The following is a 19,033-nucleotide window of genomic DNA, read 5'->3' on the forward strand; positions in this document are numbered from 1 at the left end:
TTTAATGAAGCGACGGGTTAGCGCACGTCACCTTTAAGAGACGTGTGTTTGTTTTGTTGGAGCTACTTAAGCTGAAATTGCTGATGTGTCTTTGATTTCGGTGAATTTAGCTGATACACGTAACTAGGGAAATGTTGGCGACTGAGGAGTTTACGCGATTCCCCCTCTTGATGTGGGAGAAGGTGCTGTCGAAGGTAAAGAAATCTGTTGTTTTCATGGATGACAAATGTGCAGAGGCTCTCCACTGGAGTGGAGGAGCTGCCACGTTATTGGAAGCTGGAGCCAGGAATTTAAAGCAGTTTTCGAGTTTCGAAGCGTGCGGTGTCAATGAGCCTAAAGCCGTGTTTGTTGTCAGCACACTGTTGAAAGGGAGGACAGTTGACATTATTAAAGACATCATATCCCTCAGTCACTTTCAGTACTGCGTTGTCTTTACCACCGTTGCTCACTCCGTGCACCTGCTCGTCAACAAAGTTACGACAGAAATGGAAGGAAGCCCTGTGTTTGAGCAGTTTGAAGAGAAATTATGCGAGTGGATGGGAAATATGAACTACACGGCGGAGGTCATGCATGTTCCAGTTGTCTTCGCCCCTGTGTCACAGCAGTTGATAGTTGCACCCCCGTTTGCGCACCTGTTCCCTCTTCTCTCGCCAGACCTGGAGGCCATCAATGAAAAACGACCAGAGAAGAGAAGATTTGCAAGCCTGAATGATATAGACATGCACTGTCTCCCTGCTGAACTGCAAATTGAAGTCAAATCCTTAGCTTCAGCGTTAAATTCAATGTTTGAGGCTACAGGTACGAGAGAGGAGAGTTTTGCTCTGGGTCCAATGAGCCGCATCATAGCAGGGGAACTCGCCAATCTTCCTCAAGCAAAAAACCGAAGGAAGACAGCCCCTAATAAAGCATCGATCATCTTTGTAGACCGAACGATGGATCTTACAGGTAATATTTGTGACCATATTGTGTTTGACCTTTCTGCATGCTGCATAAGCCCAATCACACCAGAATCATAACAATGAGAGTGGTAAGAGTCAAGTAAATGTCTAGCACAAAGATAAGCAGTTCATTTTCCCAAGAGGGTTTCATCTAAAGAAAGTTTAGATGGGTCTAATGAATCACCTTTACCTTCACTTGCCTGGCTTGGTGTGTGGGGGTCATTTAGCTGGAGGACACATGGAACCAGAATGCACATTGGGAATAAGGAAAGCCAATGGAGGCAATGTGATGCTTTACCGGCTGGGAAACCTTGGGTCCTGCCGTCCATTTAGATGTTAGTTTGATGTGCACCACTTATAAGCATTGTTGCAGACCATGTACATCCTTTCAAGGAAACTGTATTCTATCATGGCTGTGGACTCTTTCAGCAGGATATTGAGCCCTGCCACAAAGCAAAACTGGTTTAGGAATGGTTTGAGGAGCACAACAACAGGTTTGAGATGTTGACTTGGCTTCCCCAGAGCTCAGTCCACTAAAACATCTGTTGGATCTGCTGAACAAACTAGTTTGATTTATGTAGGCCCACCTCAAAACTTACAGAATTTAAACTGTCTGTTGCTAATATCTTTGTGCCAGATACCACAGCACAACTTCAGGGGTCTAGTGCAGACCATGCCTTGATGGGTCAGGGCCATTTTGGCAAGAAAAGGGGAACCAACACAATATTAGACAGGTGGTCATAATGTTATGCCTGATTGGTGGATATACTTTTGTTTACTGGCAGCAGCCTCTTTCTTCTGTGAAAGCATATGATTCGTCATGTAAAAGAGAAAATGTAAAAAGAAAAAAAATTCCTCACAAATTAGGTTGATATCCTATAGATAAATTGAAATTAAAGAAGAATAACAGATGCTTTGGTTTGAGCATCCCCACCAATTAGGAACTTTCTGTGTCGAGTTTCTATGATCTTTCTGTCTTTCTGAGTACACATTTATATTGTTGCCTCTTTTTACATTCCTGTCTTCTGTAATTTGGCAATCATTAAAATTAAATACCACCCACGATGAGATTAGTTATTGCAGAGCACTGCAGATATTACCTTAGCCACCTCCCAACGAATATTTATATCAAGTTGTCCTCTGATGCACATATATTTTTCCATACTTTTCTCCCCAAGACCAACATACAGTACACTCACCAGCCAGAGCTACCTATTACACCAAGTAACCCAAGCAGCCAGGGAATGTTCAGCTTATTGATGTGGCCTTCCACAACAGTCCCAGTTTTCTTTGTGGCTCCTTGGGAAAATTAATTGCTTACCTTTTATCTGGTATAGAAGGCACATATTTTTGTTGCGTTACCAATGACTGCTGCTACATACTCAACACATATTTGTTCTTGTTTTAAATCCCAAATTTATTCATTTACAGGGGCTGTTGGTCATCATGGTGACAACCTAGTAGAGAAAGTTTTGACTATGCTAAAACTCTTACCGGGTCATGTGACAGACGTGCAGGTGGACATGCTGGAGCTCACAAGTCTGCATAAAACCCCTCACTCCAAGAATATCCTGGCCCCTGGCTGTCTTGCACAGATTCAGTGAGTGTATTTAATTTTTCTATTAATTTAGAGCATTCACCACATTCCCCGTCATGTAGAATCTAATAAGGGTGACTTGGAAATAGCTCGTCACATCATAAAGGCAACATCCAAGTGTTGCTACAGCAATGACCAGCTTGGGGTGTTAGTTTTTGCCACAGGGCTACTCTGACCCCATTATTTACAATACTTGCAGAAGTACCACATATCACTTATATACATCTTAGTACATATTGAAGACATACGTAGCACTTTGATATTGTTTTTGCTGTCTGATTTATTATAACCATTTGATCAATCATTTCACCTAATTTCAGCCAATTGTTAAAACAATAAATGTCAGTATTTGTGCAGTATTGCCGTGTATAGCCATAACCTACCTGCAACAATATTTCTCAAGTGAAGATCTGAAATATTTTATTTTGGCATTTCATACAATGTGTTTGCACTTTAAATTCCGAGTCCACGGTTCTCTGGCGTAAGACGGTTTATTCAATCTTTGCTGGCAATGAGTTGCTGCCCCGAGTTAATGAGTTTAAGTATCTAAAGTTTTTGTTCGCAAGTGGAGTTGGAGACTTACAGCTGCTGTGGCTGTGCCAGTCCAAATCAATAAACTGGTACACAAAGGTAAAGCTGTCCATTTACTGGTTTCTCTACATGCAGTGGTATAGTGACCAAAGAAATAAGGAGGCAGATAGAAGTGGCAGAAATGTGCTTCCTCTGATGTCTGTGTGTGCTCAACCTCGGTAGTAGGGTGAGGAGCTCAGTCATTGAGGAGAGGTTGACAGTAGTGCTGCTACATCCTTTTTATGTAGAGGTTGTTCCACTGAGGTTGTTTGGGGATATAACCAGAATGCCTTCTAGGTGATGCGTTTCAGGCATGTCAAACTGGGATGAGATCCCAGTGCAGGCTCATGACATGCTAGATTAAGTCTGTCCGCTGGCTTTGGAACACCTTGGTGGCCAGGGAGAGGGAATTTGCTAGTCCTACAACCCAGACACTGATAAGTGGTTAAAAAAAAAAAGAAAAGAAAGAAGATGGTTGGATGGATAAAATCATTTTGTCTAAACAGAGTTTAGACAGGTCAGCTCTCTTGCCTCATAAAGCCAGCTTTCCTTTCCTAATTTTATATGTTATGGAAAAAATGTACTTTTGTTTAAAGAACGGACCCTGTTTCTTACAGTGAAAGCATGACTATTCATTTAAGAGAGCATTTTTTTTAAGAAAATAAATAAGGCTGATATCCCACAAGTAAGTTAAATTGAAATAGAGTAACAGCTATGTTTGGATTTGAACTCTACACCATTTAGGGCCTTTCTGTGTTTCCAGTTTCCATGATCTTGCTGTCCTAATGTGGTTTTCCTCTTGGTGCTCCAGCTTCCTACCGCAGTTTAGACATGCTGGCTAGATTAATTGGAGACTTTACACAATTATATTGTTGTCTCTTTTTATATTACTGTCTTCTATAAATTGGCAATGAGTAAAAAGGCATCCTTTAACACAACCTAAAAATAGATTTCTCCCCAAGCCAGGCATACTTATGGACAAATGCACACTTACCAGCCAGAGCTACCCACTCCATCAAGTGGCCTAAGTAGCACATGATCAACATTAGTGCCAGTAGTTGAGTGAAACCTGCCTCTGGTCTTAGCTCTGCAGATGCACATGCTAGGCGCCTGCGGTGGTGCTGTTATCCATGGCAAGGATTAGTCCTACATCAAGTGTTCCATTCTGGATTTGCCCCTTTATGTGGTTGCTGGAGGAAAAGACTTTGACTGAGAAGAAGAGTTTAGTGGACTGAGCTGTCATGCAGCATGTCTGACTGCGGTGATTTCATGAATGGACTCACACATACTGAATGTTTTGAGCTATGGTAAAGATTCTCTTGTAAGAGAACCCGTTTTTCTAGTTGGTGTTCCCCTTGTAATTATTTAAGGACATCTAGGCAGGGTTACCCCAACATGTGGTTGGATGTACAGTTCAAGTTTGGATTCCTATCTACCAAATAACTACGGTATACCCACAAATTACTGTAGTTGCTCTGAATAGCTGCACATCAGAATTAAATCTGGATAATTACAAGTACAGCATCAACAAGGTTGCCCTCTCATTGTTAATTTTATGATGGTATAAATGGGCCACCCCAAGGAAAACTGATAACAGAAACGAAGGTACCAACCACAATCACTGTTCCTGAGCTTTTCACCAAATATGACCAGACTCCCAGCCTAACACCAGATCTTAAAACATTTAGATGATCCATTCAGATATTGTGAACAAGCTCTGCCAAGAGCTCAGATTTTTTTTTTAAAAAGAATGCAGATAAGTATTGCTGAAAGTAATAAGTAAATGACGACAGTCTCGGTGGAGAATATCTGTGATCAGAGCCAGTTGGATCAGCAGGAGAGTTATTCCCTACACTATCTCTAAGCAGATGATCCAGCTGAGCCTTATCACAGATGTGTAGGAGTAGAGCTGGGCGATATGAGATTTTTTCATATCACGATATGTTTTTTTTCATTTCAGGCGATAACGATATCTATCACGATATAAGCCAAATAACTATATTTGTAAGATTTAAATGTGCCGTTGCTCACAAGTAAAATGTGAAATAATCAGCAGCTTGTTTTTATTTAAATATTTATTTCCCATAATAAGTTCAACAGGGTAGATGTACTTAAGGAACATGAGACTTTTTCAGATAAATAAAGGCAAATATTGCAAACTACACAAAAGGCAGCCGCTAAAGCGTTTAAGTTTCAAAATAGAACAAACGAAACAGACTACTAAATTGTCAATTCCACTTAGAAACAAAATATTAATTCTAAAAATAAATCTTAGTTTGTTTTACAGAAGAACAGACAAAACTGACTAACCTTTGTCAATATCAAATAAACTGAGAACTAAAAGGAAATTCTCAATCTCTCCTTGTTGTATAGCTGAGCTTTTCAAACAGTTGTAACAGTTACTTTAGTCTGACAAAAGCCGAATGACGAATTAGCGCTTCCAGTCAGAGACTGAGGCTACGTCCACACGTACACGGGTATTTTTGAAAACGGAGATTTTCCGTTTTCGTTTTAAAAAATAATCCCGTCCACACATAAAGGCAGAAATGAAGGAAAACGCTGCTATGAACATGCCAAAGCAGCAGGTGGCGCTAGATTCCTAACCGTGCAGAAATGTTGGCCAATCAGAAGTCTAGAAGCCTCGGTGGGAAAAAGTAAACAAAGCTGGGGCATAGAAGCAGAACCGAGTCGTATGTGTGGAGGGACAGTAACTGTGTGTATATGTAAGCATTTAAACACTGCAGAGAGTAGAATTAACAGTAACAGTATTGTAGAAATTCATTTCACCGAAACAATAACGTGGCGCACAGTGTGACGCATGCACCAGTTTATTGTATTTCCAGACTTGCTTTCGGCACAATTTACAGTGCACGCTACTCTGTTTTTGTCAGACTTGAAATAGCCGAAATACCTTCACACTACGGAACTTCTATGGCTCTTCCGTTCGACAATCTCTCCGGCATTGGAACCATCATCTGTTTTCTCTTCGGTCGCGCTCGGTTGATTTTTCTAGTCGCTGGCTCCATTACCCGCTGGCTGTTTCCCAAACAAACACACGTGCGGCTTGGCACTTGTGCTGTACGTAACAAGTCACGCGACGTGACGCTGCGGCTGTGATTGGTTCGGCTCTGCGCTGCTTAATTTGGATTGGCTGACCTTTTTTTTTTTTTTTTTTTTTTTTTTTAAGAGGACAAGAGCGGCGAGGTCTATCGCGATAGCTTAATTTCTCTATCGAGTAAAAGTTATATCGCGATACATATCGTTATCGTTCTATCGCCCAGCTCTATGTAGGAGATTGAAATGCTGCTGAAGCAGAGCAAGGGAGATGCCTAGAATTCCCACTTTCTTTAACTGGCCTCAAGTGCACAGCTCGCTGCAGGAAGTGTTTATGTCAATCATTCTAATATGTTCAAGACAGAGTTCCTTAAATGCATGTTTTTAGAGGTCTACTGTTCTTCCCTCCTACTGGATGTTTATTTACCCATGATGTTTTTTAGCTATTTTTAGCGTGGGTAACAGAGTGTTTTTATTGGTTTTGTTATGTATGCCATCTCAACCCTTTAAATATTAGGTGTGGATTTAATTTAGACCTTTTGTATGATATTTCCCTCTGTAATTCCAGGATATTTTTATAGATTACTATGTCTTAAACATTCTGTGGGTGGCTGTTGATTCTAGCTCTACAGGCAAGACCCCACACTTACTGTGCAATTACTCTAGTATTGTCTTTCATAACCTGGTGTGAATTTCCATATCCTACAGCCTGACTCTGTGGTTGTAGTAATCATGCCAGAAAGAAAGCATACAGCATGTGGGTGAGTGCACATGCAAACCTAGGCTCTTCGTGCAGTGTTTTTGTATATTTGCTATTTCTATGCTACTACTGTCCTTTTTTTCAGCCATTAAACGGCACCAGGGTGCGCCACTTCGTGTATATAGAAAGATGATGAGTGAAAGTGGCAGTCAAAGTGTTGTTTTATATGCGCGTGTGTGTGTGTGTGTGTGTGTTTGTGGTCAAGTACGTTCGAGTCCCGTCTGTATAATTTGCTGTGCTTGGATTCACAGCCCTTTTGATCCTGAGTAGGACATTTGAACCCCATTGGCAGAAGGCACAGAGTTTTCCTCAGTCTCAGACTGAACCCTGCACCCCCGTCATCTGGCCGCCTTGGACCTTGATGCTGTGGCGGGAGTGTGTGCAGTGTGGGCAGAAGCAAGTATGGGTGGCCAAGGTGAACTGGGCCTGCCTTGGGAGCTGTAGAGATTGAGCCAAGCAGTGTTACTGACCGCACCCTGCCATGAGAAAACACTACATGGCTGCCATCTCCACAAATCTGGCCTGCAGATCCCTCATGCATACCACCAGAAAAGAGGGAAAACACCTATTTCTGTCCCAGCTGGGAAATATGAGCATGAATAAAAGCCATGAACACTGATTTCGAACAGTATGAGAAAAGTAACAAAAACAGCCTAGATAGTAAAGGGTGGAGAGGATAAAGCAAATGACAGGCAGTTGAGGATAGCCAAGCCTGTTTTTACTCTACCAAGAATAAGAGTAGAGTATGAAAAGTCACCACGTTTCTTCTACGGTTTCTCCTTAAAGGTTAGAGATTGTTTTGTTATTCTATACTTAGACAGTGAATAGTGGCATGAACAGCTGAATGAGTCTTTCAGTGATTTATAAGCTTAGCAACCATTCTGTTCCTTGCCAACAGTATAGTATGAGTTCCTATACAGTCCTGCATAAAGTAGACACACAAGAAGAAGGTTCAAGCATAGTTGAACTATGCTGCATAGGATGTGGCTTCTGGTCAAATGTGAGGTTTTTGCCTTTGTATTTGAATGAACATTTATAGTAACTGGTTTCAGTGTTGGCTGATTTTACAACTAATGATAAATGTTTCGTATACAGAAAGTGTGCCCAAAGGAAAAGACACAAAAAGGGAAAATGACTTTTTCATTTCTTAAAAATAATAGTCGATCCAAAGTGAGAACCAGTTTTGCTTTGTATCTTTTGATTATTGCATTAAATTGTGAAAATAATTTCTTATCCTTTAATAAAATTGAGCCAGTTTTCAATCTGATTTTATTCACTTTCACTTTTCCTAAAGGTTAATGACAGATAAAGCTGATTTGGAAAATAAAGTTTATATCAGTGTCTAAGATGCAAAGTTTTAGCCATAATAATACATTTAAGGATGGAGTAAGCTGATGTGTCTTGTGGTTCTCCTCTTAAGTTGTTTCTGTTTCATTCACTCCCTAATTCTGCTTACTCTTCTGAAGAAGGTATCTCAAGCTGAAACTCAGACTACATCAATCAAATAGATTACGTGCACCTGAACAACATGTACTCTGTGTTCCCATCAAGACTGAGATAACATAACCTTTTCAGTCCTGTATGCTGTCTTCTACTCTGTGGTTTAATTTACGCTGCAGAACACAAGAGCTGTTCAGGAAACTTTGTGTGTATTTGTTAACTGAGTTGATAAAACATCTCCCTAAAATGGTACTTTACTTCCTCCAGGCCCATTCCTTCAAAGAGCCCCTACTGCTGGCTTTTATTTGAAATGCGAATGTAGCCAAGACAGAGGAGGAGAGGAAGACTCCTGCATTTCCATTTCCCCCCATCAAGGTCCTTTGATTTTTAACCTTCTCCCACATTTTACCATTCTGCCAGTGCTGCAAAAAAGAAACTTTTTAACATGTCTTTACTATAACCCTGTTCAGAAGACTTGACTTTCTTTCACTTAGGCATAAAGATTTAATCGACATCTTTTATGGATGTTTTAATGTTAATGTGATTATTTATTTATTTATTTATTTTTTGTTAAATGGAAAGCTCAAACTGCCACATGAGAATTCACAGCCACTCTATTTGGCTTTTGTAGCATCATTAAATAATTAATTCATAAGTAATACGATAAATGCATTTTGCTTCTTGCAAAAGAAATGCATACAAAAAGAAAATAAGTTTGGGGAAATAAATGGAGGAAGCAGCAATGGCAAATAGAGATGTAAATATGGAAACTAACCACGAAAAATGAATGAAATCATAAATACAAATAAAAATTACACGTGAAAGTAGATAAATAGAAGTATCAGTACAAAAGTAAATAAAACGGTGTGAAACGGACAACAAATGGGCACGCTGTCTATGTTGATTTTCCTTTATTTCAGTGACACACTACTGATAGTTTCTTTTTCACTTTTGCCTCTCCACCTACGCATGCAGATTTCTACCTCTGACACACACTCTCTACTCTCCGGCCTCACAAATTACAAATCACAGAAAATGATTATGAGCTTGTTAGCCAAAAATCACCCCCACATCCCACCAACCTCCCTGGCATCCCCCTGTGTTCACTACACCACACCTCCCCTGAAGCTGAGCCCGGGACCACACCTCTGCCACAGAAGCGCCCATTTATTTTACATTTTATGAATTGACACATTTCATTTTCCTAATTATTTTGGTGCATTTGATATTATTTATTTGCTGTAGCAGTTTATAGTTGTCTTTGACGTGTTAAATTAAATGTACATTATTTCTATGAATGAAATTACTCAGACATTTCTTTACTCCGTGCATTTTATTTTATGTCAAAGCCTCGAACCTACGTTATCCACAATGTCCGATTCAATTCAGATTCAGAAATTTTAGACTAGCAGTGGCTTATGTAAACACAAGGACCAGGATCTATAGGTTATATTAACATTTTAGTTTTTAGCTCCAATCAGGACAGATTTAAGCAACATCACTTGAGGACATTTCATTCTATTTGACTTCACGTGCAGCCAACACCTATAGGGAGATGACTTTTGTGCAAAATTTCTTAAGCTTCCTTTCCTTTAACGATTGCGTATTTCACTGTTTTAGTTGTAGTAAAAGGAAAAACCTTTTACTCATTATTAAAGAAGTGCAGTTTTAAGACACATAGAACTGACCCTCAAATTCGCATCAGTTTGTTTTATTTTACTGTTTTTTTTAATTATTATTTATTTATTTATTTATCTGTTTGTGGTGTGCCTCTCCCATCATTTCCCCGCTTCCTGCAAAACTCCTCTGCCTCTTTTTCTCTCCATAAATTCACTGGGTCATTTGTCCCTCTCGCCAGAACACACAGACACTCAAGGCCAGGTCTGGTTTTACTCCCCCGCCCTCTTTCTCTCTCGTGTCATGTCCTGTGCTAGATGGGGATGTTTACAGAAAACCAACAGTGTTTTTTACCCCATTAAACACACTCCATAAATTAACTCACCAAGGAATGGGTATGACCTTGCACAATTCTGTTAGTCCATGTCTATTACGTGCAGTTCTACTGGAAAATGCACAGATCATCTAAATCAGGTGTGATGGGAAATGGATTACTCTCTGGGTTTGCAGTCTGCTGAGTGTGAAACTTCAATACTCTTTAACACATTGGGATTAGTAATGTTGGTTTGCACTAGAGCGTAATGTAGTTTGTTAATGTCACTTTTTGCAGAGATGCCAGCGTACTCTATGAAGTAGTTTCATAGATCTTATATAAAAGATCGGCATACCCTTTAGGACTGATAAGGGAAGTTGGTGTTTGGTTGCCTTAGTCTTCAGTCACACAAGCCTGGAGACTGGCCTATGACCCGCCTGACAATCTCTGGGAACTAGAGAAAAATCTATATTCCACTGGTTGATGAGTGGTCTATAGAGCTTACTGGCTGGTGTTTGGTTAAAATCAGTCTCGAAGATAGTGCTGCACCAGAACTCTTGTTGTGATTGCTTTGGTTGCCTGTATTTTGTATGAAAGATGGAGTCAGAAGTGGAAACTGTTGCTTTCAAAGTAAAAATTATGCCTCACCACTGCAACCAGCATTTCAAAATACAAATGCAAAACATTTCTACCACATGGCAAGTAGTTTGCAAGTATTTGCTGTCAAGTTGATGACTTCCATGCAAACTGTGGGTGACTGTGGGAAACTGCTAGCAATCACAACAATTCCAGAAAGGATTTTGGTGCAGAAATGTATAATGCATTGTGGTCAATTTCAGACTAGTAATTGCAGCAACCTCCAGAAAACAACCAGTTCCGGAATACACACTTTTCACAGTATGCTTGGTAGTTGCCAGATGGACACTAACGGGTCTAAGCCTGTGTGAAGGAGACCTAACTTGCACTCTGTTAATGGCTACTGAGGGGTCCAGTTCAGTAGAATTCTGTGATTATAAAATCTCATTGCTCACTTAGCTAAAATCTCAGTAGAAACGTACCTAATGAGTTTATTGTGTCAGTCGTTAGTTTTAAGTCACTACATACTCACTACATGTAATCCTGTAACTGTTACCAGTGAAGGTAAGTGAGGAAATAAGGGTGCTTTGGTTTTGATGTGGGGGGAGTTTCCAGGTGGCGAATGAAATGACCATCTAATACTTTTCCTTCAGGCTTTATCAGTCACATGTATCAGTAGTATGACTCCTTTCTGAATCATAAACACTGAATTTTGTGGCAAACATGCACATACATGTTTGGCAAAATAATGAACTGGGGGGGGCTCATGAAATCCTGAGTCACCATGGTTTAAACTATCCTATTATGCTGCATCATACTTCCAGGAATGTTACCCCCCCCCCCCCCCCCCCCCCCCCAACCACACGCACACCCACCCCACTTTCTTTAATGGGTTCGATGTGGTAGGAGGAACATTAACAGACATTTACATGGCCATTCTTTAAAATAGTACACAGATTTTTCTTCAAGCAAGTATTTGATGTTTAGCTATTTTTAAATGTTACAAAACTCATTACTAATGGAATTTACTTTGGGTACAAACACCCATACACTTTAAACCCCCACTCAACATATCCAAGCAAGCTAGACAGGGCGTTCAACGTGATGTACACAAGTCAGGTGCAAGAGTGCCCCCTTCAGTCTCTGTGTGAGCAGCCTTTCAACTAAGAGAGCCTTCACTCTGCACTTCGCACTCAGAAAAAAAAAAAAAAAAACAGATGACCAAACACGCGAACCCCAGTTTCCCAGCACCCCACCTCCTACCCCTTTCCATAGTAGACTAGTTACTCAATAAGGTTTCTGGCTGATTCTGTCTCACACCCTGCCAATATAAACTTCACCCCCGGGAGGATTATTCTAGCTCAAACCCCCACCTTCGTCTGACCAAATGGCCTGAGGAAAGCATCAGGGGAGTGGGACGTCTGTGGTTTTTGGGGGGTTGGGTGGGCAATAAGCCAAATGAGAACCATATTTCATTTGTACTCTGCCGAGGCCCTCCAACTTACAAGAACACATGCAGATGTGCAAGGTTGCGCACAGACATATACATGCACACACCCTCAAACAAACTTGTGGTTACTTACATATGGCCCGGTCAAGTCACAATATTGGTATTTCAGCCATGACAAGCATGTGGGACGTGATTTGATTAGTCTTAGCAGTTTTAATGCATCATCGAGTTTTCAGGGAATGGGCCCCTGCCATGACTCTTCATTAACCAGAAAAATCTGCAAAGTATTCAGAAAATCAGGTAATTATTATGATTCTATCTGATTCATCTTTCCTTATTTTCCCAAAGTTTTTACTGTATCAGTCTTTCTGTATTTAACACTTGTCGTCGGCTGAGTCGTACTTGCTGGTCTTTGTGTCTAGTTCTAGTGTGAAGATGGCGGCTGTCCCCTTGTGAGCCCCTCTTCTCCCCATCTAGCCCCTGCCCAAGGTCTGGAACAGATTACATCTGATATTAAACACATGGCAGCAGTTAGAAAGGAGAAAAGGCGAGCGAAGAAAAAAAGTTCTTAAAAAAGACGAAAGAAAAGAAAAACAGAGTGGATTTGTCAACTAGGTCCCTCCTACCTTCTCTCTGTCCTCTGTTCATTTTCTCAGTGTAGTCTCTTTCTCTACTTTGTTTCTGGGCACTCCTGAGTATGTGGAAGATCATGACCGCTTGTCTGAATAGCTGTCAAAAGCACAGACAATGATGTAAGCTTTTTATGTCCTTTTATTCAACCAGCAAAGTTTAAGTTTTCTTATCATGAGGGGGGAAAAAAGAAAAGAAACTAGACCAACTTGTACAGAGACATAAAATATGGTCTGAAATTCTTATATAGAGGCTGTTTTTTAAGAAAAATGTCACTTTCTATTCATTTAATGATGATGAGGCTCCTCAGTGACACTCTTAGATTATTTTGGGGAAAGATTTGAATGCGTTTCTGCTTGCAAGCAGATGGTAATGGTCTTAAACGCATGCCTTGCCGCCAGTCTCCCATTAGAGTGTGTTTCGTAATAGCGTATAAAAAAAAAAAAAAAACCCACTAGGGCCTGAGATGGCACAAAGACGAGTCTCAGTCTCCAGACTTACTTTTGTAAGGACGGTGGTTATCAGTCCAGAGGAATGTTGGCACACAGATCTTTAAGGTGGATGCAAAACATTCCTAATGTTCCCTCTGTTGATTTCAGTTTTTTCCTGTGAGGGCTCCCATCGGGGAGTCACCAGTCCCCAACCAGTAGGCTCTCTATCACTGAGGCTTGAGCTCAATCATGCTCATCTTGTTCTGTGTACTCTGAACAAACAAGCAAGAAAAGTAACCATCGCTCAGCTTGTTAGTGCTAAAAAACACAGTTCACTTTCTATTGCAGTGTTATGTTTTCCTCATGACTAAACTTAACCTGTTTTGATTGCTCTACCTATCAGGTCATCTGCAAGGTCTCTGTGGGACGCCATGCTGACCAGTAAACACAAAGAGGGGGTGATAGAGGTCCGCCGGCAACTAGTGGAAGCAGCCAGTAAAGAGAATCTGCCAATCAAGATGAGCATGGGTAAGAACCACTATGCCGTGGAAGGAGCAGAGCCCATATCATGTTTCACATTAATTAAAGACTAACTTATACAAAACACAGAACAGTCATATCATATAAAGTATGTAGAATTTTTCTTGCTTAAAGAGAATCATGTGCTACTTCTGTCATGTTTTTCAGCACTCTCAAAAACATTACAAAAGCACCTCCTATTGAAATCAAGCTTCTTTGCCTTGCTGTGTATTTGCCCATGTGGCCACAGAAGGAAATGTGAACCACATGTTGGCTCTGTGACACACACTTACACACACATGCTGCTTGCACACATGCTGCTTTCGAAAACTTTTGTTGTTTGTTAATGAAGCAAAGGGACTGAATCGAGGGATAAAAATATGCGTAGGCACACAAAAATAAAGTCATTACGTGCACGAGTGTAGAGTGTCCTTGTGCACGTTCACCTTTATGCTACCCTCTGACTTAAAGAGGTAATGGATGTACTACACTCCCACAAACACACATACGCACACACTCCCGTTCATGGCTAATATGCAGGTTAGCATCTGGCAAAAAAGGGGGTGTAAAAGGGAGGGGCACTGTGGTCCCTTAGCTCCTATAATCTATGAGGTAAAGAAGGTCTTGTCTCTCGTAACAGGCAGGTTGTAATATGCTGGAGGTCGCACACACATGCTCACACCCAAGGCACTCTGTCTGGCGTCCAAATCTACACATGGCTGTTTCCTTTCACACATGGCAGTCCCTTTAATTCCAGATGTGTGCAGGCTTTTAGATTTTATTGAGAGAAATACGCAACATCAAGTGACGCTAAAAGAAAAATGTATAAAGAAGGTATAGCACTGAAGCTTCTCCCGCTGGTTCACTGACAGCCTGTTGACTTAATGTTTTTGCTGAGAGAGAGAAAACGAGAGAAGCAGTGAGAGAAGGGGGTACTGTAATATCCTTAACACTGAACCTTTATACCCCGCTGGCAGAGGACCAGAATTCACAAAACCCCCTGAGCTCCCATAGCACCCCCCACAGTTCCCATCCTGCCCACCAGCAGAGTTTTCAATGCATCATGCTCTGCTCCTGAGACCAAGCTAAACCGAGTAACACAAAACACTTAGCATTAATACCTATCTGCTCTCTCAGTGCCCACTCGCTCGCTAGGAGAGGAAAATTTTCCCCCTGCACCCAAGAGTGTTCTCACTCTGGTGGGGTTATGCAGATCAGAGGAGAAAAGAGGATATCGCTGTATTCCAGGCCCTAAATTTTCACATACAGACTGACCCAACTTGGCTTCTTTTCATCTCAGCAGGATAAGATCATCCTGTGAGAAACAGAAAATAATCAATTTCTCAGCGCCTGATATAACCCGTCAGGTTTCTCACAGCACAATAGAATGATGAAATTCCCTAGCTCTGTGTAGGGATATGTACAGTATGTGGTTTTGCAGAGTCCAGTGTTTATCTTTGGTGTTTTTGCTCTTTGCAGGGAATTAGCTGGACAGCTTCGGTTTCATCTTCCATAAACGTGCGTTCATCTCATCCATCTGCTTGTGTTTGTATATATGCGTGGATATGCGTGCGTCACAAGTTTATACCCTCTGTGTATGTGCTGCGTGCACGGACACCGTGCGGTAAATGGGATGTGTTGACAGGACCTTTCTTCCTGTGGCACAGTCCGGCCTTTTAACGACAGAGGAGCGTGAGTCAAGCGGACAGTTGATTTGGGGAAAAATACATTTTTGTAACAGCAAAGATGTGTTTATGTTTAGCAGTGTAATTTCTCCCTTTTGAAAACTAAATTTATATACTCACATGTATACATGTGAGTAAGAGGAAAAATGTTATATTTTATCTAGTAATTAAGGCGGGCCTATTCATTTCTTGTTTTGTTTTTGTTGAATTGGATTCTCTGTCACCATAAAGGAGCAATTTTTTTTTTTTGTCTGTTTAACAAATGTTCGTCGGATTTATTTAACACTTGGCAGGTGAATTGCCAAGTGTTAAATCAAATTTGGGATTCTCTCCAGTGTCTATTTTTCTGCTTTTCTGCATTTATACCAGGGTTCCCATACCAATGTAGATGCTTATGATTGATTTGATCGATTCGTCCCAACAGTGTCACCAGCTCACGTAGCATAATTCATAAATTTACCTTAAGAAGTGAATTTTAAATGAGTTAAACACACAGAACAAGGAACCTTTTTAAATTGCACGTTACCTTTTAAAGCAAATGAAATGAAGACCTGATCGTAGCTTCTTTTTTTTTTTTAGTCGTATTTGCTTCTGTTTCTATGAAAAATTGTTGAATTTTATATTGAATGTACTTGTGAAATTTTGTGACGAGGTGGACCATGGCAGATACAAGCCAAAATATAGATAGAAATCTCTTTCTTCAAAATTACAAGATCGCACATTGACCTTTGTGAATGACTCGTCCTAGGAAATGTCGCTCTAATTTCTGTATATCATCTCTTTTCTGCTCTTGCAGGTCTGCATTATGTTACTACCAGTCACATCCACACAAACTGTTTAACTTGTGTCCCTTAGCCAGAGCCTGCTGTGTTGTCTTGCAGCTTCATGATAGCCAGGGCCAGTCTACCTGGAGCATTTAAAAGCTGGCTTATTAGCTCTTGCATCCCTTTTCTCCATTTATCCAGCACCATGTTATTTGTATGGTTGGTTTTGGGTTTGTCATTTTAGGTTTTTTAAAATGCACAACACTATGCATACTTATTAACATTCAGTCATCCAACTACTGACACACTGATTAGAACCCCTCATTGAGTACTATACTTTTCTACTTAATTAAGTTAATAAATTGGTAGATTTTGTTTCAAGTGATTTCTTCCCATTATTTGTCATGGCCCTTGAGCCATATTGTGACACTCAGATCTTTTAAAATTTCAAAGCATCCTAGTTTACGTTTAAGGAATGAGAATCATTTCATTTGTAAACATAGATTTGTCCTATTAGTCGTGTTAACCACAGAAACGATACAATCAAAATTTCCAGTGATGCACTTCAAACATCACTCTTGAATTTGAATGAAGTCTCCCACCCCAACAGATTCAGTTTGAAATTTACTTTAAGTTTGAACTAAAGAAAAGCCAGAGATAAAAGCTTTTTTTGGAGAGACACTGAAGACACTAAGTGCTGCGACTGTGTAGCTGCCCACTTGTAGCCTCTGCTCTAATGTACAGTAAAGTCTTAAAAGGGTCCCTAACATACATCCTCAGATAAAGGCTCCAACATGTTCCTCCTCTTGGAGTGCATAAATAAAAATCTCTGAGCCTTCCTGTGTCCTCATCCACACAGAATTACTTATGAGGCTGTCCAGCTGCTGAGGCAGGCTACCACTCAGCTTCACTCCGACATCAGACATCACTTACCCTCTGAGTAACCCTGTGCACCTAGAACTCAAGTCATCTTCCAGTAACCGGACTAAATCATTGTTGGCCCTTGCCCCTTCTTACATTGTTGAAGACTTTGATCATAGCCAAGTCTCAATCGCCACTTCTGCACATCAGGCTAAAATGCGCAGAAGATCCAGATGTTTATAGCAAGAGATTAAAAATGTGATTTGCTTTATGGCTGACTTTGCAATAAATGCACCCAGAAGATTCTGCAGTACTGCTGATTCATATGTATGTAGGGTTCTTCTTAACAAAACTGACATTCTGAAGTACTGATGTTATTTATATTTATTTTGAATCGCTTCTTATTCCATGCACACCCAATGCACTGAAGACTGAATGGAAATATTTCTATACTTGGCGCTTGTCACCACCAGAAAGGAATGCACGGTTCTTGAAATGCATTCAAATTTACAGATGCAAACATTTCGTTTTAAAACAGTTCTTCTGTTTTGCTGCAGCTATGGTAGTTAAAATGAGAACTCAGCTGACAGATCAGATGACAATGAGAAAACGTAAAACAGATTCATTTTGCATCTGGCAACAGGATGCCTGAAGAATCATAGCACTGTTTTGAAGGAAGTTTAGAGACACAGATAAGAGCTAAGGCTGAACCAGGACTGTTTGATTGTGTAATGGAGTGGAGGCTTTTGTGAGGCTTTCTTGGCTAAAGTACTTTCTCTGTGTTTCTTTCCGATGTTTTACGTTTTCTCATTCTCATCTGGTCTGCTGTAGCTGTAAATTCCGATTACCTTTAGCCTACAGGATACCATTCTGGGTGAAATTATTCCCTGGTTCTGTGCTGAATTATGGTTGGCACATGAAGCTTTGTGAACTTTAGTTATACTGCCAGGATTTTTATGGCTGGATATGCTCACAAAAGAGCTTTTCAGTATTCTGTCTGGACTGGAGCTTATTCTTTAAAAATACTTTAAATTCAACAAGAAACTTGATTCGCCTTCGGAGGCGCTTGCTCTGTTTTGTCTTTAAATGCCACCCAGTGCACTCAGTCCTTCAGTTCATTTCAGAAGGTGTTTCCCAACACATACATATGGAAATATATGTTCCTGTCGTGTTTACTGATTAGCTGTTGTGAATATAACTTTGGTAGCAGCTTTGTGTGGCTCTCCCAAGTATCCCTCCTGAAAATAGTACAAAGCTACACATTTTGTCGTCCAGTTTAACATGTGCCTTTTTGCATTTCTAGTTCTGTCTTTTTAGATTTCTGTTTCGTTTGTATCCTGCCTGTCTGTTTCTCTTCTGGTCATATGTTTTGCCTCACTAAAGAAAACACTGGCCATGTAGTCCAACAGGAAATACTCCCACATCTGGTGCTGGTTCAGAACATCAACATAAAGAAGTAGGCTTTATGGCAAGTTAATGTGTGCCCTTTGTCTATCCCAGCCCCTGACACAACCTCTCATACCTCTAAGCCGCGCTTCATACCACCCCTGGACTTTACACCCTTTGCACTGCTTTTCCTGTCTCTTTAAATGGGAGAAGTTAGGGGAGATTCAGAGGTTCCTAAACAGTAAAAGGAGTCTGGACTCTTTCTGCTACCTCTATAAATAATCAGTGAAAACTTCTGATTTACAGTTATTAGTCATACTCAACACGGGTTCAGTGCCTCTTGTCAGTGTTGCTGCACCTCAGCTATATGTAGACATGCTTAAGCACCTACACACATGCTTACATAGTGCAACATTTATGAGTCACTGGCTAACAACAATCA

The 19,033-nt window shown here is 40.6% G+C and overlaps 1 protein-coding gene across 1 annotated transcript in view; it reads left to right on the plus strand.

Moving 5' to 3' along the window:
• Positions 1–13: 13 nt before the first annotated feature.
• scfd2 (sec1 family domain containing 2) overlaps positions 14–19,033 on the plus strand; it is a 102,160-nt gene continuing 83,140 nt past the window's right edge. Inside the window, exons 1-3 of the mRNA XM_082524017.1 lie at positions 14–945; positions 2,370–2,538; positions 13,780–13,904. Coding sequence (XP_082380143.1) covers positions 132–945; positions 2,370–2,538; positions 13,780–13,904 — 1,108 coding nt within the window. The 5' untranslated portion in view covers positions 14–131. The remainder of the gene's footprint in view (positions 946–2,369; positions 2,539–13,779; positions 13,905–19,033) is intronic.

Source organism: Aulonocara stuartgranti (genome assembly GCF_965226115.1).
Source record: "Aulonocara stuartgranti genome assembly, chromosome: 23".
NCBI lineage: Eukaryota > Metazoa > Chordata > Actinopteri > Cichliformes > Cichlidae > Aulonocara > Aulonocara stuartgranti.